The sequence below is a fragment of the Pseudophryne corroboree genome, chromosome 7, assembly GCF_028390025.1.
Source record: "Pseudophryne corroboree isolate aPseCor3 chromosome 7, aPseCor3.hap2, whole genome shotgun sequence".
Lineage (NCBI taxonomy): Eukaryota > Metazoa > Chordata > Amphibia > Anura > Myobatrachidae > Pseudophryne > Pseudophryne corroboree.
This window is the reverse complement of record NC_086450.1, coordinates 52,133,473-52,156,378: the sequence shown is the minus strand read 5'-3', so window position 1 is coordinate 52,156,378 and position 22,906 is coordinate 52,133,473. Positions and strand designations below refer to the sequence as shown.

The 22,906-nt window shown below is 48.6% G+C and overlaps 1 protein-coding gene across 1 annotated transcript in view; it reads left to right on the top strand.

The window, feature by feature from the left end:
• Window positions 1-22,906, top strand: part of BARD1 (BRCA1 associated RING domain 1) — a 158,059-nt gene that overhangs the window by 6,429 nt on the left and 128,724 nt on the right. The window contains exon 3 of the mRNA XM_063933156.1: window positions 436-584. Within this exon, the coding sequence (XP_063789226.1) occupies window positions 436-584 (149 nt within the window). The remainder of the gene's footprint in view (window positions 1-435; window positions 585-22,906) is intronic.

The window sequence follows — 22,906 nt, the reverse complement described above, 5'->3', positions numbered from 1 at the left end:
AAATACTCGACCCAATATGTCAGCCCTTGCACCTTTCAGACCGCGCATGAACACGGGTTATGCGCGTTGATGTGCCAATAACCCGTGTTCAGTGGTGGCAGTCTGAAAGGGGTATTAATAAGTTGAATTCCAAAGTAACTTTGGATTGCCTCTATTTCCAAAACAAAAACACACAAAATGGCACAATACATATTAGGGGGATATTCATCAAGCCTTCCTAAAAAGGACAACTGGAGATGTTGCCTATGGCAACCAATCAGCTTCTAGCTATCCTTTATCTAGTACATACTTTAATATGGTAGCTAGAGTCTGGTTTGTTGGTGTGGGCAACATCTCCACTTGTCTCCTTTAGAAAGCTTGATAAATATCCACTTTATGTGTGAGATATGAGAGTACCCTTGTTTTACAACTTGTCCTTTATCTGTTTTCCCTAAGGACCTGTGTGGATGAAAGCATGGGAAATGAGTGCCCTGTTTGCCATACCCCAGCATGGGTAAAAGACGTACAGATCAACAGGCAGCTTGACAACATTATTCAACTTTGCAGCAAACTGAATATCCTACTGGATAAAGGAAAAAAGGAAGGTAAGTGACGCTCTGCATTCTAACATTTGTATATATTGAGGTTTGCTTATCTGTTGCTTACTAAGCAGTATACAGATGCGTCCTTGCTCATCTATACCGCAAACGGGTCACACGTGCAGCCACATCACAATTGCGACTAGCCTCGCACGTATGTGACCCATTCCCAGGAGCGTACGCACGGATTGTGGGTGCGTACACCAAGGGAAACGACTCGAAATTGCCTTGGCTAGCAACAAGGATGAGCAGACACTCATCTGTACTGTCCAAAACTAGGTTATGGCACTGCAGATCCATTTGCTGGCTTTCCTATTGGCAGTAAATGATTACCAGGTAAACCTTTCCGGGTGACAGAATGCAGGATAGATTATTATTATTTCTCTGACGTCCTAGAGGATGCTGGGGACTCCGTAAGGACCATGGGGATAGACGGGCTCCGCAGGAGACATGGGCACTTTAAGAAAGACTTTAGGTCTGGGTGTGCACTGGCTCCTTCCTCTATGCCCCTCCTCCAGACCTCAGTTTACTACTGTGCCCAGAGGAGACTGGGTGCATTACAGGGAGCTCTCCTGAGTTTCCTGTCAGAAAGTATATTTGTTAGGTTTTTTATTTTCAGGGAGCCTGCTGGCAACAGACTCCCTGCATCGAGGGACTGAGGGGAGAGAAACAGAGCTACTTTAATGCTAGGCTCTGTTTCTTAGGCTACTGGACACCATTAGCTCCAGAGGGATCGGTACGCAGGTCTCACCCTCGCCGTCCGTCCCAGAGCCGCGCCGCCGTCCTCCTCGCAGAGCCGGAAGATAGAAGCCGGGTGAGTATCAGAAGAAAAGAAGACTTCAGAGGCGGCAGAAGACTTCATTATCTTCACTGAGGTAACGCACAGCAGTAAAGCTGTGCGCCATTGCTCCCATACACCTCACACACGGCAGTCACTGTAAGGGCGCAGGGCGGGCGCCCTGGGCAGCATATGAACCTCTCTTTGGCAAAAAAAAAAATATTTCTCTAACGTCCTAGTGGATGCTGGGGACTCCGTAAGGACCATGGGGAATAGACGGCTCCGCAGGAGACTGGGCACATCTAAGAAAGATTTAGGACTATCTGGTGTGCACTGGCTCCTCCCCCTATGACCCTCCTCCAAGCCTCTGTTAGATTTCTGTGCCCGGCTGAGCTGGATGCACACTAGGGGCTCTCCTGAGCTCCTAGAAGAAAGTATAGTTTAGTTTTTTATTTTCAGTGAGACCTGCTGGCAACAGGCTCACTGCAACGAGGGACTAAGGGGGAGAAGAAGCAAACCTACCTAAGTGGTGGTAGCTTGGGCTTCTTAGGCTACTGGACACCATTAGCTCCAGAGGGATCGAACACAGGACCCGACCTCGTCGTCCGTTCCCGGAGCCGCGCCGCCGTCCCCCTTACAGAGCCAGAAACAAGAAGGTGGTCCGGAAAATCGGCGGCTGAAGACTTCTGTCTTCTCCAAGGTAGCGCACAGCACTGCAGCTGTGCGCCATTGCTCCACATGCACACCACACACTGCGGTCACTGATGGGTGCAGGGCGCTGGGGGGGGGGGGGCGCCCTGAGCAGCAATAATAACACCTTGGCTGGCAAAACTAACACCATATATAGCCCCAGAGGCTATATAGGTGTATATTAACCCCTGCCAGAAACGATAAAATAGCGGGAGAAAGCCCGCCGAAAAAGGGGCGGAGCCAACTCCCTCAGCACACTGGCGCCATTATTCCCTCACAGCTTCGCTGGAAGGAAGCTCCCTGGCTCTCCCCTGCAGTCCTGCACTACAGAAAGGGTAAAAAAGAGAGGGGGGGGCACAATTTAGGCGCAATATATATATATTATAGGCAGCTATAGGGGAAAACACTCTGTATAGTGATATCCCTGTGTTTATATAGCGCCCTGGTGTGTGCTGGCATACTCTCCCTCTGTCTCCCCAAAGGGCTTTGTGGGGTCCTGTCCTCTGTAAGAGCATTCCCTGTGTGTCTGCTGTGTGTCGGTACTGCTTTGTCGACATGTATGATGAGGACAATGATGTGGAGACGGAGCAAATGCCTGTGAATGTGATGTCACCCCCTGCGGGGTCGACACCAGTGTGGATGGACTTATGGAAGGAATTACGTGACAGTGTCAGCTCCTTACATAAAAGGTTTGACGACATAGGACAGCCGGCTACTCAGCTTGTGCCTGTCCAAGTGTCTCAAATGTCATCAGGGGCTATAAAACGCCCGCTACCTCAGATGACAGATACAGATGTCGACACGGATACCGACTCCAGTGTCGACGATGATGAGACGAGTGTACCCTCCAATAGATCCACCCGTTATATGATTGAGGCTATGAAAAATGTATTACACATTTCTGATGATACCCCAGGTACCACAAAAAAGGGTATTATGTTTGGTGAGAAAAAACTACCAGTAGTTTTTCCTGTATCTGACGAATTAAATGAGGTGTGTGAGGAAGCGTGGACTTCCCCAGATAAGAAATTGATCATTTCTAAACGGTTAATGGCTGCGTACCCTTTCCCGCCAGAGGATAGGTCACGCTGGGAAACACCCCCTAGGGTAGATAAAGCGCTGACACGCTTATCAAAGAAGGTGGCACTACCGTCTCCGGATACGGCCGCCCTAAAAGAATCTGCTGATAAAAAGCTGGAAAGTACCCTAAAAGCTATATACACACACACTGGCATTATATTGAGACCCGCTATTGCATCAGCTTGGATGTGCAGTGCTGCTGCTGCGTGGTCAGACTCCCTGTCGGAAAACATTGATACCATGGATAGGGACAATATTTTGCTGACGATTGACCATATAAAAGACGCGGTCTTATACATGCGTGATGCACAGAGGGATATTTGCTGGCTGGCATCAAAAATAAGCGCTATGTCCATTGCCGCCAGACGGGGGTTATGGACTAGGCAATGGTCAGGTGATGCAGACTCCAAGTGGCACATGGAAGTTTTACCCTATAAAGGGGCGGAACTTTTTGGGGAAGGTCTTTCAGACCTCGTTTCCACAGCTACGGCTGGGAAATCGACTTTTTTGCCACAGGCTACCCCACAGCAAAAGAAAGCACCGTATTATCAAGTACAGTCCTTTCGGCCCCAGAAAAATAAGCGGGCTAGAGGCTCATCCTTTCTGCCGAGGGGCAGAGGAAGGGGGAAAAAGCTGCAGCACACAGCTAGTTCCCAGGAGCAGAAGTCCTCCCCTGCGTCCGGTAAGTCCACAGCATGACGCTGGGGCTGCTCAGGCGGAATCGGGAACGGTGGGGGCACGTCTCAGGTTTTTCGGCACACAGTGGGCTCTCTCACAAGTGGATCCCTGGGTCCTTCAAGTAGTATCTCAGGGGTACAGGCTGGAATTCGAGACGTCTCCCCCCCGCCGTTTCCTAAAATCTGCCTTGCCGGCAACTCCCTCTGCCAGGGAGGCAGTGTTGGTGGCTATTCAAAAACTGTATTCACAGAAAGTGATCGTCAAAGTACCCCTCCTTCAGCAAGGAAAGGGTTACTACTCCACAATGTTTGTGGTACCGAAACCGGACGGTTCGGTGAGACCCATCTTAAATTTAAAAACCTTGAACACTTTTATATCAAGAGGTTCAAGTTCAAGATGGAATCGCTCAGGGCGGTTATTGCGAGCCTGGAGGAGGGGGATTACATGGTATCCCTGGACATCAAGGATGCGTACCTGCATGTCCCCATTTACCCTCCGCACCAGGAGTACCTCAGATTTGTGGTACAGGACTGTCACTATCGGTTCCAGACGCTGCCGTTCGGGTTATCCACGGCACCGAGGGTCTTTACCAAGGTAATGGCCGAAATGATGATACTCCTTCGCATGAAGGGAGTTTTAATTATCCCGTACTTGGACGATCTCCTGATAAAGGCGAGGTCCAAAGAACAGTTGATAGTGGGGGTGGCACTTTCTCAGGAAGTGCTACAACAGCACGGCTGGATTCTAAACATTCCAAAGTCACAGCTGGTCCCGACGACACGTCTTCTGTTCCTGGGAATGATTCTGGACACAGACCAGAAAAGAGTGTTTCTTCCACTGGAAAAAGCCGAGGAATTGTCATCTCTGGTCAGAGACATTCTAAAACCAGGAAAAGTGTCGGTACATCAATGCACACGAGTCCTGGGAAAAATGGTAGCTTCGTACGAAGCAATTCCATTCGGAAGGTTCCACGCAAGGACGTTCCAGTGGGACCTGTTGGACAAATGGTCCGGGTCCCATCTCCAGATGCAACAGCGGATAACCCTATCGGCCAGAACCAGGGTGTCGCTGCTGTGGTGGCTGCAGAGGGCTCATCTACTAGAGAGCCACAGATTCGGAATACAGGACTGGGTCCTGGTGACCACGGATGCCAGCCTTCGGGGCTGGGGAGCAGTCACAAAGGGAAGAAATTTCCAAGGACTGTGGTCAAATCAGGAGATTTCTCTTCACATAAATATCCTGGAGCTAAGGGCCATTTACAATGCCCTAAGCCAGGCAAGACCCCTGCTTCAAAACCAGCCGGTACTGATCCAGTCAGACAACATCACGGCGGTCGCCCATGTAAACAGACAGGGCGGCACGAGAAGCAGGATGGCGATGGCAGAAGCCACAAGGATTCTCAGATGGACAGAGAATCATGTGTTAGCACTGACGGCAGTGGTCATTCCGGGAGTGGACAACTGGGAAGCAGACTTCCTCAGCAGGCACGACCTCCACCCGGGAGAATGGGGACTTCATCCAGAAGTCTTCCAAATGCTGGTCAACCGGTGGGAAAAACCACAGGTAGACATGATGGCGTCCCGCCTCAACAAGAAGTTGAAAAGATATTGCGCCCGGTCAAGAGACCCTCAGGCGATAGCGGTGGACGCTCTAGTGACACCATGGGTGTACCAGTCGGTTTATGTGTTTCCTCCTCTACCTCTCATACCCAAGGTACTGAGAATAATAAGAAGGCGAGGAGTAAAAAACCATACTCGTGGTTCCGGATTGGCCAAGAAGAGCTTGGTACCCGGAACTTCAAGAGATGCTTACAGAGGACCCTTGGCCTCTGCCGCTCAGACAAGACCTGCTGCAGCAGGGACCCTGTCTGTTCCAAGACTTACCGCGGCTGCGTTTGACGGCATGGCGGTTGAACACCGGATCCTGAAGGAAAAAGGTATTCCGGAGGAAGTCATCCCTACCCTGATCAAAGCCAGGAAGGATGTCACCGCAAGACATTATCACCGCATTTGGCGAAAATATGTTGCTTGGTGTGAGGCCATGAAGGCCCCGACGGAGGAATTTCAACTGGGTCGATTCCTGCACTTCCTGCAAGCAGGGGTGACGTTGGGCCTCAAATTGGGGTCCATAAAGGTCCAGATTTCGGCTCTGTCGATTTTCTTCCAAAAAGAACTGGCTTCACTGCCCGAAGTTCAGACTTTTGTCAAAGGAGTACTGCATATTCAGCCTCCTTTTTTGCCCCCAGTGGCACCTTGGGATCTCAATGTGGTTTTGGCATTCCTGAAATCACATTGGTTCGAACCACTTAAAACTGTGGATTTAAAATATCTCACGTGGAAAGTGGTCATGCTGTTGGCCTTGGCGTCGGCCAGGAGGGTTTCAGAATTGGCGGCTTTGTCTTGTAAAAGCCCTTATCTGATTTTCCATATGGATAGGGCAGAATTGAGGACTCGTCCTCAGTTTCTCCCAAAGGTGGTCTCAGCTTTTAACTTGAACCAACCTATTGTGGTGCCTGCGGCTACTAGGGACTTGGAGGATTCCAAGTTGCTGGACGTAGTCAGGGCCCTAAAAATTTATATTGCCAGGACGGCTGGAGTCAGAAAGACTGACTCGCTGTTTATCCTGTATGCACCCACCAAGCTGGGTGCTCCTGCTTCTAAGCAGTCTATTGCGCGCTGGATTTGTAGCACTATTCAGCTGGCGCATTCTGCGGTAGGCTTACCGCAGCCTAAATCTGTAAAAGCCCATTCCACACGGAAGGTGGGCTCATCCTGGGCGGCTGCCCGAGGGGTCTCGGCTTTACAACTTTGCCGAGCAGCTACTTGGTCGGGGGCAAACACGTTTGCAAAATTCTACAAATTTGATACCCTGGCTGAGGAGGACCTGGAGTTCTCTCATTCGGTGCTGCAGAATCATCCGCACTCTCCCGCCCGTTTGGGAGCTTTGGTATAATCCCCATGGTCCTTACGGAGTCCCCAGCATCCACTAGGACGTTAGAGAAAATAAGATTTTACTCACCGGTAAATCTATTTCTCTATCGTCCTAGTGGATGCTGGGGTTCCTGAAAAGACCATGGGGAATAGCGGCTCCGCAGGAGACAGGGCACAAAAGTAAAGCTTTCCGATCAGGTGGTGTGCACTGGCTCCTCCCCCTATGACCCTCCTCCAAGCCAGTTAGATTTTTGTGCCCGGCCGAGAAGGGTGCAATCTAGGTGGCTCTCCTAAAGAGCTGCTTAGAAAAGTTTAGCTTAGGTTTTTTATTTTACAGTGAGTCCTGCTGGCAACAGGATCACTGCAACGAGGGACTTAGGGGAGAAGAAGTGAACTCACCTGCGTGCAGGATGGATTGGCTTCTTGGCTACTGGACATCAGCTCCAGAGGGACGATCACAGGTACAGCCTGGATGGTCACCGGAGCCTTGCCGCCGGCCCCCTTGCAGATGCTGAAGTAAGAAGAGGTCCAGAATCGGCGGCAGAAGACTCCTCAGTCTTCTAAAGGTAGGGCACAGCACTGCAGCTGTGCGCCATTTTCCTCTCAGCACACTTCACACGGCAGTCACTGAGGGTGCAGGGCGCTGGGAGGGGGGCACCCTGGGAGGCAAATGAATACCTATTTTGGCTAAAAATACCTCACATATAGCCTCCGGAGGCTATATGGAGATATTTAACCCCTGCCAGAATCCGTTAAGAGCGGGAGACGAGGCCGCCGAAAAAGGGGCGGGGCCTATCTCCTCAGCACACAGCGCCATTTTCCCTCACAGAAAGGCTGGAGGGAAGGCTCCCAGGCTCTCCCCTGCACTGCACTACAGAAACAAGGTTAAAACAGAGAGGGGGGGCACTAATTTGGCGTTAGAAATATATAAAAAAGATGCTATAAGGGAAAACACTTATATAAGATTGTCCCTATATAATTATAGCGTTTTTGGTGTGTGCTGGTAAACTCTCCCTCTGTCTCTCCAAAGGGCTAGTGGGTCCTGTCCTCTATCAGAGCATTCCCTGTGTGTGTGCTGTGTGTCGGTACGTGTGTGTCGACATGTATGAGGACGATGTTGGTGAGGAGGCGGAGCAATTGCCTGTAATGGTGATGTCACTCTCTAGGGAGTCGACACCGGAATGGATGGCTTATTTAGGGAATTACGTGATAATGTCAACACGCTGCAAGGTCGGTTGACGACATGAGACGGCCGACAAACAATTAGTACCGGTCCAGACGTCTCAAAAACACCGTCAGGGGTTTTAAAACGCCCGTTTACTTTAGTCGGTCGACACAGACACAGACAGGGACACTGAATCCAGTGTCGACGGTGAATAAACAAACGTATTCCTTATTAGGGCCACACGTTAAAGGCAATGAAGGAGGTGTTTCATATTTCTGATACTACAAGTACCACAAAAGAGGGTATTATGTGGGATGTGAAAAAACTACCGTAGTTTTTCCTGAATCAGATAAATTAAATAAAGTGTGTGATGATGCGTGGGTTCCCCCCGATAGAAAATTATGGGCGGTATACCCTTTCCCGCCAGAAGTTAGGGCGCGTTGGGAAACACCCCTTAGGGTGGATAAGGCGCTCACACGCTTATCAAAACAAGTGGCGGTACCGTCTATAGATAGGGCCGTCCTCAAGGACCAGCTGACAGGAGGCTGGAAAATATCATAAAAAGTATATACACACATACTGGTGTTATACTGCGACCAGCGATCGCCTCAGCCTGGATGTGCAGAGCTGGGGTGGCTTGGTCGGATTCCCTGACTAAAAATATTGATACCCTTGACAGGGACAGTATTTTATTGACTATAGAGCATTTAAAGGATGCATTTCTATATATGCGAGATGCACAGAGGGATATTTGCACTCTGGCATCAAGAGTAAATGCGATATCCATATCTGCCAGAAGATGTTATGGACACGACAGTGGTCAGGTGATGCAGATTCCAAACGGCACAAAGGTGTATTGCCGTATAAAGGAAGAGGAGTTATTTGGGGTCGGTCCATCGGACCTGGTGGCCACGGCAACTGCTGGAAAATCCGCCGTTTTTACCCTAAGTCACATCTCTGCAGAAAAAGACACCGTCTTTTCAGCCTCAGTCCTTTCGTCCCTATAAGATCATATCTGCCCAGGGATAGAGGAAAGGGAAGAAGACTGCAGCAGGCAGCCCATTCCCAGGAACAGAAGCGTTCCACCGCTTCTGACAAGTTCTCAGCATGGCGCTGAGACCGTACAGGACCCCTGGATCCTACAAGTAGTATCCCAGGGGTACAGATTGGAATGTCGAGACGTTTCCCCTTCGCAGGCTCCTGAAGTCTGCTTTACCAAGGTCTCCCTCCGACAAGGAGGCAGTATGGGAAAAAATTCACAAGCTGTATTCCCAGCAGGTGATAATTAAATTACCCCTCCTACTACAAGAAAAGGGGTAGTATTCCACACTATATTGTGGTACTGAAGCCAGAAGGCTAGGTGAGACTTATTCTAAAAAAATTTTTGAACACTTACAAAGGTTCAAATCAAGATGGAGTCACTCAGAGCAGTGATAACGAACCAGGAAGAAGGGGACTATATAGTGTCCCAGGACATCAGGGATGCTTACCTCTATGTCCCAAATTTGCCCTTCTCACTAAGGGTACCTCAGGTTCGTGGTGCAGAACTGTCACTATCAGTTTCAGACGCTGCCGTTTGGATTGTCCACGGCACCCCGGGTCTTTACCAAGGTAATGGCCGAAATGATGATTCTTCTTCGAAGAAAAGGCGTCTTAATTATCCCTTACTTGGACGATCTCCTGATAAGGGCATAGTCCAGGGAACAGTTGGAGGTCGGAGTACCACTATCTCGGATACTGCTACAACAGCACGGGTGGATTCTAAATATTCCAAAATCGCAGCTGATCCCGACGACACGTCTGCTGTGCCTAGGGATGATTCTGGACACAGTCCAGAAAAAAGGTGTTTCTCCCGGAAGAGAAAGCCAGGGAGTTATCCGAGCTAGTCAGGAACCTCCTAAAAACAGTGCATCATTGCACAAGGGTCCTGGTAAAAATGATGGCTTCCTACGAAGCAATTCCATTCGGCAGATTTCACGCAAGAACTTTTCAGTGGGATCTGCTGGACAAATGGTCCGGATCGCATCTTCAGATGCATCAGCGGATAACCCTATATCCAAGGACAAGGGTGTCTCTCCTGTGGTGGTTATAGAGTGCTCATCTTCTAGAGGGCCGCAGATTCGGCATTCAGGATTGGATGCTGGTGACCACGGAGCCCAGCCCGAGAGGCTGGGGAGCAGTCACACAAGGAAAAAATTTCCAGGGAGTGTGATCAAGTCTGGAGACTTTTCTCCACATAAATATACTGGAGCTAAGGGTAAATTTATAATGCTCTAAGCTTAGCAAAACCTCTGCTTCAAGGTCAGCCGGTATTGATCCAGTGGGAAAAACATCACGGCAGTCGCCCACGTAAACAGACAGGGCGACACAAGAAGCAGGAGGGCAATGGCAAAAACTGCAAGGACTTTTCGCTGGGCGGAAAATCATGTGATAGCACTGTCAGCAGTGTTTCATCCCGGGAATGGAAACTAGGAAGCAGACTTCCTCGGCAGGCACGACCTCCACCCGGGAGAGTGGAAACTTCATCGGGAAGTTTTTTCCACATGATTGTAAACCGTTGGGAAATACCAAAGGTGGACATGATGGCGTCCCGTCTGAACAAAAAAACGGGACAGGTATTGCGCCAGGTCAAGAGACCCTCAGGCAATAGCTGTGGACGTTCTGGTAACACCGTGGGTGTACCAGTCGGTGTATGTGTTCCCTCCTCTGCTTCTCATACCTAAGGTGCTGAGAATTATAAGACGTAGAGGAGTAAGAACTATACTCATGGCTCCGGATTGGCCAAGAAGGACTTGGTACCCGGAACTTCAAGAGATGCTTATAGAGGTCTTATGGCCTCTGCCGCTAAGAAGGGACTTGCTTCAGCAAGTACCATGTCTGTTCCAAGACTTTCCGCAGCTGCGTTTGTCGGCATGGCGGTGGAAAGCCGGATCCTAAGGGAAAAAGGCATTCCGGAAGAGGTCATTCCTACCCTGGTCAAAGCCAGAAAGGAGGTGACCGCACAACATTATCACCACATGTGGCGAAAATATGTTGCGTGGTGTGAGGCCAGGAAGGCCCCACAAAGAAATTTCAACTCGGTCGTTTCCTGCATTTCCTGCAAACAGGAGTGTCTATGGGCCTCAAATTGGGGTCCATTAAGGTTCAAATTTCGGCCCTGTCGATTTTCTTCCAGAAAGAATTGGCTTCAGTTCCTGAAGTCCAGAAGTTTGTCAAGGGAGTATTGCATATACAACCCCCTTTTTTGTGCCTCCAGTGGCACTGTGGGATCTCAACGTAGTTCTGGGATTCCTCAAATCACATTGGTTTAAAACCAGTCAAATCTGTGGATTTGAAGCATCTCACATGAAAAGTGACCATGCTCTTGGCCCTGGCCTGGACCAGGCGAGTGTCAAATTGGTGGTTTTTTCTCAAAAAAGCCCATATCTGTTTGTCCATTCGGACAGGGCAGAGCTGCGGACTCGTCCCCAGTTCTCTCCCTAAGGTGGTGTCAGTGTTTCACCTGAACCAGCTTATTGTGGTGCCTTGCACCTACTAGGGACTTGGAGGACTCCAAGTTGCTAGATGTTGTCAGGGCCCTGAAAATATGTTCCAGGACGGCTGGAGTCAGGAAAACTGACTTGCTGTTATCCTGTATGCACCCAACAAACTGGGTGCTCTTGCTTCTAAGCAGACTATTGCTAGTTGGATGTGTAATACAATTCAGCTTGCACATTCTGTGGCAGGCCTGCCACAGCCAAAATATGTAAATGCCCATTCCACAAGGAAGGTGGGCTCATCTTGGGCGGCTGCCCGAGGGGTCTCGGCTTTACAACTTTGCCGAGCAGCTACTTGGTCAGGGGCAAACACGTTTGCTAAATTCTACAAATTTGATACCCTGGCTAAGGAGGACCTGGAGTTCTCTCATTCGGTGCTGCAGAGTCATCCGCACTCTCCCGCCCGTTTGGGAGCTTTGGTATAATCCCCATGGTCCTTTCAGGAACCCCAGCATCCACTAGGACGATAGAGAAAATAAGAATTTACTTACCGATAATTCTATTTCTCGGAGTCCGTAGTGGATGCTGGGCGCCCATCCCAAGTGCGGATTATCTGCAATACTTGTACATAGTTACAAAAATCGGGTTATTATTGTTGTGAGCCATCTTTTCAGAGGCTCCGCTGTTATCATACTGTTAACTGGGTTTAGATCACAAGTTGTACGGTGTGATTGGTGTGGCTGGTATGAGTCTTACCCGGGATTCAAAATTCCTCCCTTATTGTGTACGCTCGTCCGGGCACAGTACCTAACTGGCTTGGAGGAGGGTCATAGGGGGAGGAGCCAGTGCACACCACCTGATCGGAAAGCTTTACTTTTGTGCCCTGTCTCCTGCGGAGCCGCTATTCCCCATGGTCCTTTCAGGAACCCCAGCATCCACTACGGACTCCGAGAAATAGAATTATCGGTAAGTAAATTCTTATTTTCTCGTAGTCCAACAGCTGGGAAGGAAAAAATTTTACCTCAGGTTTCCTCACAGCCTCAGAAAGCACTGTATTATCAGGTACAGTCCTTTCGGCTTCAGAAATGCAAGCGTGTAAAACGAGGGAAGAGGGAAAAAGCTGCACCAGTCAGCCAGTTCCCAGAATCAAAATTCTTCCCCCACTTCCTCTGAGTCCACCGCATGACGGGGGGGCTCCACAGGCGTAGCCAGGTACGGTGGGGGGCCGCCTCAAAAATTTCAGCGATCAGTGGGCTCGCTCACAGGTGGATCCCTAGATCCTTCAAGTAGTATTTCAGGGGTACAAGCTGGAATTCGAGGCGTCTCCCCCCCCCGCCGTTTCCTCAAATCTGCCTTGCCGACAACTCCCTCAGGCAGGGAGACTGTGCTAGAGGCAATTCACAAGCTGTATTCCCAGCAGGTGATAGTCAAGGTGCCCCTACTTCAACAAGGACGGGGTTACTATTCCACATACCGAAACCGGACGGTTCGGTGAGACCCATTTTATATTTGAAATCCTTGAACACATACATAAATTCAAGTTCAAGATGGAATCGCTCAGGGCGATTATTGCAAGCCTGGAGGAGGGGGATTATATGGTATCCCTGGACATCAAGGAGGCTTACCTACATGTCCCCATTTACCATCCTCACCAGGAGTACCTCAGATTGTGGTACAGGATTGCCATTACCAATTCCAAACACTGCCGTTTGGACTGTCCACGGCACCGAGGGTCTTTACCAAGGTAATGGCAGAAATGATTATACTCCTTCGAGAAAGGAAGTTTTAATTATCCCGTACTTGGACGATCTCCTTATAAAGGCGAGGTCCAAGGAGCAGTTGCTGGTCGGAGTAGCACTATCTCGGGAAGTGCTACAACAGCACGGATGGATTCTATACATTCCAAAGTCACAGCTGGTTCCTACCACACGCCTACTGTTCCTGGGGATGGTTCTGGACACAGAACAGAAAAAAGTGTTTCTCCCGCAGGAGAAAGCCAAGGAGCTGTCATCTCTAGTCAGAGACCTCCTGAAACCAAAACAGGTATCGGTGCATCACTGCACACGAGTCCTGGGAAAAATGGTAGCTTCTTACGAAGCAAAATTCCATTCGGCAGGTTCCATGCAAGAACCTTTCAGTGGGACCTCTTGGACAAGTGGTCGGGATCGCATCCTCAGATGCATCGGCTGATAACCCTGTCTCCAAGGACCAGGGTATCTCTACTGTGGTGGCTGCAGAGTGCTCATCTTCAAGAGGGCCGCAGATTCGGCATACAGGACTGGGTCCTGGTAACCACGGATGCCAGCCTTCGAGGCTGGGGGGCAGTCACACAGGGAAGAAATTTCCAAGGACTTTGGTCAAGTCGGGAGTCGTCCCTACACATAAATATTCTGGAACTGAGGGCCATTTACAATGCCCTAAGTCTGGCAAGGCCTCTGCTTCAAAACCAGCCGGTACTGATCCAATCAGACAACATCACGGCAGTCGCCCATGTAAACCGACAGGGCGGCACAAGAAGCAGGATGGCGATGGCAGAAGCCACAAGGATTCTCCGATGGGCGGAAAATCACGTCTTAGCACTGTCAGCAGTGTTCATTCCGGGAGTGGACAACTGGGAAGCAGACTTCCTCAGCGGACACGACCTACACCCGGGAGAGTGGGGACTTCATCCAGAAGTCTTCCAACTTTTGGTAAACCGTTGGGAAAGGCCACAGGTGGACATGATGGCGTCCCGCCTAAACAAAAAACTAGAGAGATATTGCGCCAGGTCAAGGGACCCTTAGGCGATAGCTGTGGACGCTCTAGTGACACCGTGGGTGTACCAATCGGTTTATGTGTTCCCTCCTCTGCCTCTCATACCAAGGGTACTGAGAATAATAAGAAAACGAGGAGTAAGAACAATACTCGTGGTTCCGGATTGGCCAAGACGAGCGTGGTACCCGGAACTTCAAGAGATGATCTCAGAGGACCCATGGCCTCTGCCGCTCAGACAGGATCTGCTACAGCAGGGGCCCTGTCTGTTCCAAGACTTACCGCGGCTGCGTTTGACGGCAGGGCGGTTAAACGCCGGATCCTGAAGGAAAAGGGCATTCCGGAGGAAGTCATTCCTACGCTGATTAAAGCCAGGAAAGATGTAACTGCAAAGCATTATCACCGCATATGGCGGATGTATGTTGCTTGGTGTGAGGCCAAAAAGGCCCCAACAGAGGAATTTCAACTGGGTCGATTTCTGCATTTCCTACAAGCAGGAGTGACTATGGGCCTGAAATTAGGCTCCATTAAGGTACAGATCTCGGCTCTGTCGATTTTCTTCCAGAAAGAACTAGCTTCACTACCTGAAGTTCAGACGTTTGTTAAGGGATTGCTCCAGTGGCACCTTGGGATCTCAACGTGGTGTTGAGTTTCTTAAAATCACATTGGTTTGAGCCACTTAAAACCGTGGATCTAAAATATCTCACGTGGAAAGTGGTCATGTTGTTGGCCTTGGCTTCAGCCTGGCGTGTGTCAGAATTGGCGGCTTTGTCATGTAAAAGCCCTTATCTGATTTTCCATATGGATAGGGCAGAATTGAGGACTCGTCCCCAGTTTCTCCCTAAGGTGGTATCAGCTTTTCACTTGAACCAACCTATTGTGGTGCCTGCGGCTACTAGGGACTTGGAGGAATCCAAGTTGCTGGACGTAGTCAGGGCCTTGAAAATTTATGTTTCCAGGACGGCTAGAGTCAGGAAAACTGACTCGCTATTTATCCTGTATGCACCCAACAAGCTGGGTGCTCCTGCTTCTAAGCAGACTATTGCTCGCTGGATTTGTAGCACAATTCAGCTGGCGCATTCTGCGGCTGGACTGCCGCATCCTAAATCAGTAAAAGCCCATTCCACAAGGAAGGTGGGCTCATCTTGGGCTCATCTTGGGCGGCTGCCCGAGGGGTCTCGGCTTTACAACTTTGCCGAGCTGCTACTTGGTCAGGGGCAAACACGTTTGCAAAATTCTACAAAATTGATACCCTAGCTGAGGAGGACCTAAAGTTCTCTCATTCGGTGCTGCAGAGTCATCCGCACTCTCCCGCCCGTTTGGGAGCTTTGGTATAATCCCCATGGTCCTTTCGGAGTTCCCAGCATCCACTAGGACGTCAGAGAAAATAAGATTTTACTCACCGGTAAATCTATTTCTCGTAGTCCGTAGTGGATGCTGGGCGCCCGTCCCAATACTTGTACATAGTTATTGTTAACTAAAGGGTTATTGTTGAGCCATCTGTTGAGAGGCTCAGTTGTTTTCATACTGTAAAACTGGGTATGGTATCACGAGTTATACGGTGTGATTGGTGTGGCTGGTAAGAGTCTTACCCGGGATTCAAAATCCTTCCTTATTATGTCAGCTCGTCCGGGCACAGTGTCCTAACTGAGGCTTGGAGGAGGGTCATAGTGGGAGGAGCCAGTGCACACCAGGTGACCTAAAAGCTTTCTTTAGTTGTGCCCAGTCTCCTGCGGAGCCGCTATTCCCCATGGTCCTTTCGGAGTTCCCAGCATCCACTACGGACTACGAGAAATAGATTTACCGGTGAGTAAAATCTTATATATATATATATATATATATATATATATATATATACACACACACACACACACACACACACACACACACACACACACACACACACACACACACACACACACACACACACACACCTCTACTGGGTAAACATATATTTATTGTGTTTTTTCCTGGGTCATATAGTGCTGGGCATACTCTCTGTCTCTCCAAAGGGCCTTGTGGGGGAACTGTCTTCAGATAAGGGGATTCCCTGAGTGTGTGGTGTGTCGGTACGCGTGTGTCGGCATGTCTGAGGTAGAAGGCTCGCCTAGGGAGGAGCGGGAGCAAATGAATGTGGTGTCTCCGTCGACAACGCTGACACCTGACTGGATGGATATGTGGAATGTTTTAAGTGCTAATGTAAATTTATTGCACAAAGATTAGACAAAGCTGAAGCTAGGGAACAGCCAGGGAGTTAACTTATGTCTGTCCCTATGTCGCAGGGACCTTCGGGGTCTCAAAAACGCCCACTATCCCAAGTAGTAGAGATACCGACATGGATTCTGACTCCAGTGTTGACTACGATGATGCAAAGTTACAGCAAAAAGTGGCTAAATGTATTCGATATATGATTATTGCAATAAAAGATGTTTTGCATATCACAGAGGAACCCCCTGTCCCTGACACGATGGTGCACATGTATAAGGGAAAGAAATCTGAGGTAACCTTTCCCCCCTCACATGAGTTGAACGAATTATGTGAAAAAGCTTGGTAATCTCCAGACAAAAAACTGCAGATTCCCAAAAGGATTCTTATGGCATATCCTTTCCCGCCAACGGACAGGATACGGTGGGAATCCTCCCCTAGGGTAGACAAAGCATTGACACGCTTATCCAAAAAGGTAGTGCTGCCATCCCAATATACGGCTACCCTCAGGGATCCTGCTGACCGCAAGCAGGAGGTTACCTTGAAGTCCATTTACACACATTCTGGTACCTTACTCAGACCGGCAATTGCGTCGGCCTGGGTTTGTAGCGCTGTGTCAGCATGGACAGGTACCTTATCAGCGGAAATTGAGACCCTAGATAAGGATACCATTTTATTGACCCTAGGGCATATAAAAGATGCTGTCTTATATATGAGAGATGCTCAAAAAGACATTAGTCTACTGGGTTCTAGAATCAACGCTATGTCGATTTCTGCTAGACGAGTCCTATGGACCCAGCAATGGGCAGGTGATGTCGACTCAGAGGCATATGGAGGTTTTACCTTACAAATGTGAGGAATTGTTTGGGGAAGGTCTCTCGGACCTGGTCTCCACAGCTACAGCTGGTAAATCAAATTTTTTGCCTTATATTCCCTCACAGCCTAAGAAAGCACCACATTATCAAATGCAGTCCTTTCGATCACAAAGAAACAAAGTACGAGGCGCGTCCTTTCTGGCCAGAGGTAAGGGCAGAGGAGAAAAGCTATCTTATCTGAAGACAGTTCCCCCACAAGGCTCCTTTGGAGAGACAGAGAGAGAGTATGCCAGCACACACCCAGCACTATATGACCCAGGAAAAAACACAATAAATATATGTTTACCCAGCTAGTTCCCAGGAACAGAAGTCCTCCCCGGCCTCTACAAAATCCATCGCATGACGCTGGGGCTCCGCTAAAGGAGTCCGCCCCAGTGGGGGCACGTCTTCGAGTTTTCAGCCACATCTGGGTTCACTCACAGGTGGATCCCTGGGCAATGGAAATTGTTTCTCAGGGTTACAAGCTGGAATTCGAAGAGGTGCCTCCTCGCCGGTTTTTCAAATAGGCCCTACCAGCTTCTCCCCCGGAAAGGGAGATAGTGTTAAATGCAATTCACAAATTGGATCTTCAACAGGTGGTGGTCAAGGTTTCCCTGCTTCAACAAGGGAAGGGATATTACTCAACCCTGTTTGTAGTCCCGAAACCGGATGGTTCGGTCAGACCCATTTTAAATGTAAAATCCCTGAACCTTTACTTGAAAAGGTTCAAGTTCAAGATGGAATCGCTAAGAGCGGTCATCGCCAGCCTGGAAGGGGGAAATTTTATGGTATCTCTGGACATAAAGGATGCATACCCATATGTTCCTATTTATCCACCTCATCAGGCATACCTGAGATTTGCGGTACAGGATTGTCATTACCAATTTCAGACGTTGCTGTTTGGGCTTTCCACGGCCCCGAGGATTTTCACCAAGGTAATGGCGGGATGGTGCTCCTGCGCAAGCAAGGTGTCACAATTATCCCGAACTTGGACGATCTCCTCATAAAAGCGAGATCAAGAGAGCAGTTGCTGAACAGCGTCTCACTTTCACTGAATGTGTTACAGCAACACGGCTGGATTCTCAATATCCCGAAGTCGCAGTTGGTTCCTGCAATATGTAGGCCAAACCAAAAGAAAATTAAAAACTCGAATTATGGAACATATAAATAATATAAAAAAAGGACTACAAACGCACAGTGTTTCTAAACATTTTTTGGACCACCACAACAAAAATCCTAGTGAACTAAAGTTCATGGGAATCCAAAAAATTCAACCTTTCTGGAGAGGAGGAAATATCTCTGATTCATTAAAAAAGAAAGAAACAGAGTGGATCTTTAATCTTCAAACATTACAACCTGCTGGTCTTAATGTGGACATAGAATTTAATGTCTTTTTAAAAAAAATCATAAATATATTTTTTATAATTATATTCTTTTTACACATAATTTGTGCTAAATACAATTATAAAACGAAATCCCGTTTTCAAATTAAATATACCCCTTTTTTATATCATTATAATCTTTTATATATCATTATATTTTGTACAGTTTTTTCACATTTTTCAAGTGCAATACCTAAAAATTATTTTTAACTGGGCCATGTGCAAACCGTTTTTTCCCCACCTCATTTCCGGGGAGGAATTTCCGGTTTTTTAACAATCAATCAATAAAGTTTTTTCTTATAAATAACCAGATAGGCTAAACCAGGGTTATCCTCGATAAAGGGCGTGCAGCCCGAAACGCGTTGGAAAGCAAATTACGGTCCGTACACTCCCATTTAAACAGAGTGCACAGAAAAAAAGACTTTCACCCGTCCGTCTTAGATACCGGGACCAGGAGCGGCCGCAGCAGTTAAACACTGCACACAGAAGACGCGGCCGTAGCAAGCTACGTCTGCGGAGAAGAAACACCCAGCCGCCCGGAGTGAAGATCCCGTCCCAGCACTGTAAAGCACAAGGTGGGTAGCATAGGGAGAGACAGGGTTTTTGGACTATCCCGCATAAAGACAATAGCGGGACAGAGCCGGCAGCAAGAAAACCCGGCAGGACCGAAAAAAAACTTTAAAAAGGGCTGTAAACATTTACTAATCCCCCCCTTTTTTCACAGGTATTGCACTATATACTGCAACATTTAATTGTTGCAAATACATGATACATTGTCACTAGCGCCTTGTTCCTAACACATCTGTTAGTATTTATCCGGTTCCTACGACTCGTCTGACCTTCTTGGGCATGATTCTGGATACAGACCAGAAAAGGGTTTATCTTCCGATAGAAAAAGCTCAGGAACTCATGACTCTGGTCAGGAACCTATTGAAGCCAAAACAGGTGTCAGTGCATCACTGCACTCGAGTCCTGGAAAAGATGGTGGCATCATACGAAGCCATTCCATTTGGCAGGTTCCGTGCGAGGACTTTCCAATGGGACCTACTGGACAAGTGGTCCGGGTCACATCTACAAATTCATCAGTTGATCACCCTGTCCCCCAGAGCCAGGGTATCTCTCCTGTGGTGGCTGCAGAGTGCTCACCTTCTAGAAGGCCGCAGGTTCGGCATTCAGGACTGGATCCTGGTGACCATGGACGCGAGCCTCCGAGGGTGGGGAGCAGTCACACAGGGAAGAAACTTCCAAGGTCTTTGGTCAAGTCAAGAGACTTGTCTTCACATCAACGTCCTGGAGCTGAGGACCATATACAACGCCCTTTGTCAAGCGGAGACCTTACTTCGCGACCAACCAGTTCTGATCCAGTCAGACAACATCACCGCAGTGGCTCATGTAAACCGCCAAGGCGGCACAAGGAGCAGAGTGGCAATGGCGGAAGCCACCAGGATTCTTCGCTCGGTGGAAAATCATGTAAGCGCACTGTTAGCAGTGTTCATTCCGGGAGTGGACAACTGGGAAGCAGACTTCCTCAGCAGACACGACCTGCGTCCAGGAGAGTGGGAACTTCATCAGGAAGTCTTCGCACAGATTGCGAGTCAGTGGGGATTGCCCCAGATAGACATGATGGTGTCCCGCCTCAACAAAAAGCTACAGAGGTATTGCGCCAGATCAAAAGACCCTCAGGCGGTAGCTGTAGACGCCCTAGTGACACCGTGGGTGTTCCAGTCGGTCTATGTGTTTCCTCCTCTTCCTCTCATACCCAAGGTGTTGAGAATAATAAGAAAAAGAGGAGTGAGAACAATTCTCATTGTTCCAGATTGGCCACGAAGGACCTGGTATCCGGATCTGCTGGAAATGCTCACAGAAGATCCGTGGCCTCTTCCTCTACGACAGGACCTGTTACAACAGGGGCCCTGTCTGTTCCAAGACTTACCGCGGCTGCGTTTGACGGCGTGGCGGTTGAACGCAGGATCCTAGCGGAAAAAGGCATTCCGGATGAGGTCATTCCTACGCTGATAAAGGCTAGGAAGGACGTGACAGCTAAACATTATCACCGTATATGGCGAAAATATGTTTCTTGGTATGAGGCCAGGAATGCTCCTATGGAAGAATTCAATCTGGGCCATTTCCTTCACTTCCTACAGACTGGAGTGAATTTGGGCTTAAAATTAGGCTCCATTAAAGGTTCAGATTTCGGCCTTATCCATTTTCTTTCAAAAAGAATTGGCTTCTCTCCCAGAAGTACAGACTTTTGTGAAGGGAGTGCTGCATATTCAGCCTCCTTTTATACCTCCGGTGGCGCCTTGGGACCTTAACGTGGTGTTGTTTCCTTAAGTCGCACTGGTTTGAACCACTTCAAACGGTGGAGTTAAAATATCTCACTTGGAAGGTGGTCATGTTATTAGCCTTGGCTTCGGCTAGGCGAGTGTCGGAATTGGCGGCTTTGTCTCGTAAAAGCCCCTATCTGGTTTTCCATATGGATAGAGCGGAATTGCGGACTCGTCCTCAATTCTTGCCTAAGGTGGTGTCATCTTTTCATATGAACCAACCTATTGTGGTGCCTGTGGCTACGCGAGACTTGGAGGATTCCGAGTCCCTTGATGTAGTCAGGGCTTTAAAAATTTACGGGGCCAGAACGGCTAGAGCCAGAAAAACAGAAGCACTGTTTGTCCTATATGCAGCCAACAAGGTTGGCGCCCCTGCTTCAAAGCAGAATATTGCTCGCTGGATCTGTAACACGATTCAGCAGGCGCATTCTACGGCTGGATTGCCGTTACCAAAATCGGTCAAGGCCCATTCCACTAGGAAGGGAGCTCGTCTTGGGCGGCTGCCCGAGGTGTCTCGGCACTACAACTATGCCGAGCTGCTATTTGGTCGGGTTCAAACACCTTTGCAAAGTTCTATAAGTTTGATACCCTGGCTGAGGAGGACCTCCTGTTTGCTCACTCAGTGGTGCAGAGTCATCCGCACTCTCCCGCCCGTTTGGGAGCTTTGGTATAATCCCCATGGTCCTTACGGAGTCCCCCGCATCCTCTAGGACGTAATAGAAAATAAGATTTTAAACCTACCGGTAAATCTTTTTCTCGTAGTCCGTAGATGATGCTGGGCGCCCGTCCCAAGTGCGGATTACTTCTGCAAGACTTGTATATAGTTTTGCTTACATAAGGGTTATGTTATAGTTTTCATCGGTTTTGGACTGATGCTACGTTGTTTTCATACTAACTGGTTAGTATATACACAAGTTATACGGTGTGATTGGTGTGGCTGGTATGAATCTTGCCCTTGGATTAACAAAAATCCTTTCCTCGTACTGTCCGTCTCCTCTGGGCACAGTTTCTCTAACTGAGGTCTGGAGGAGGGGCATAGAGGGAGGAGCCAGTGCACACCCATACCTGAAGTCTTTCTTAAAGTGCCCAGGTCTCCTGCGGAGCAAGTCTATCCACATGGTCCTTACGGAGTCCCCAGCATCCTCTACGGACTACGAGAAAAAGATTTACCGGTAGGTTTAAAATCTTATTATTTATTAGCAGTTATTTATATAGCGCACACATATTCCGCAGCACTTTACAGAGAATATTTGTCCATTCACATCAGTCCCTGCCCCAGTGGAGCTTACAATATATATTCCTTATCATATGTACACGCACACACATTCATTCTAGGGTTAATTTTTGTTGGGAGCCAATTAACTTACCAGTATATTTTTGGATTGTGGGAGGAAACCGGAGTACCCGGAGGAAACCCACGCAAGTACGGGGAGAATATACAAACTCCACACAGTTAGGGCCATGGTGGGAATCAAACCCATGACCTCAGTGCTGTGAGACAGTAATGTTAACCATTACACCATCCGTACTGCCATAAGAAGAAAATCCTCTTTTGGCACCAAATCTAAAAAGCTCAAGCATGTGCTGTACAAAGTATGGAAAACTGACGCGTACTCTGGTCACAGGCCTAGAAAAGATCCAGAGAATAGTGACAAATGTAGAAAGTTGAGCTGTACGTAGTCTCTGACCTCCGCTGCATTAGCATGCCGTGCCGTGGAGCTATAAGCCTGTTCTGTTATTGGCTGATACGCTGTTTCCTCTCACTGATTGGCTGCCTGAGCTCCATGTAGGATAGGAAACTGCATTACAACTAGTAATAGGCTGAAACTGCTCCAGGACCTGGTGTTCAGGGACTGCTATAACAACAAGGAAGGGGAGATGCGAGGGACTTGGTAATACTTGCAATATTGGTAAATGGAAACGCTGCCACTATCAGTATACAGTGTTGGTATTTCTATTTACCAATATTGCAATCAATATGGTCTTAGAGACAGGTCATGTGACCACCTACA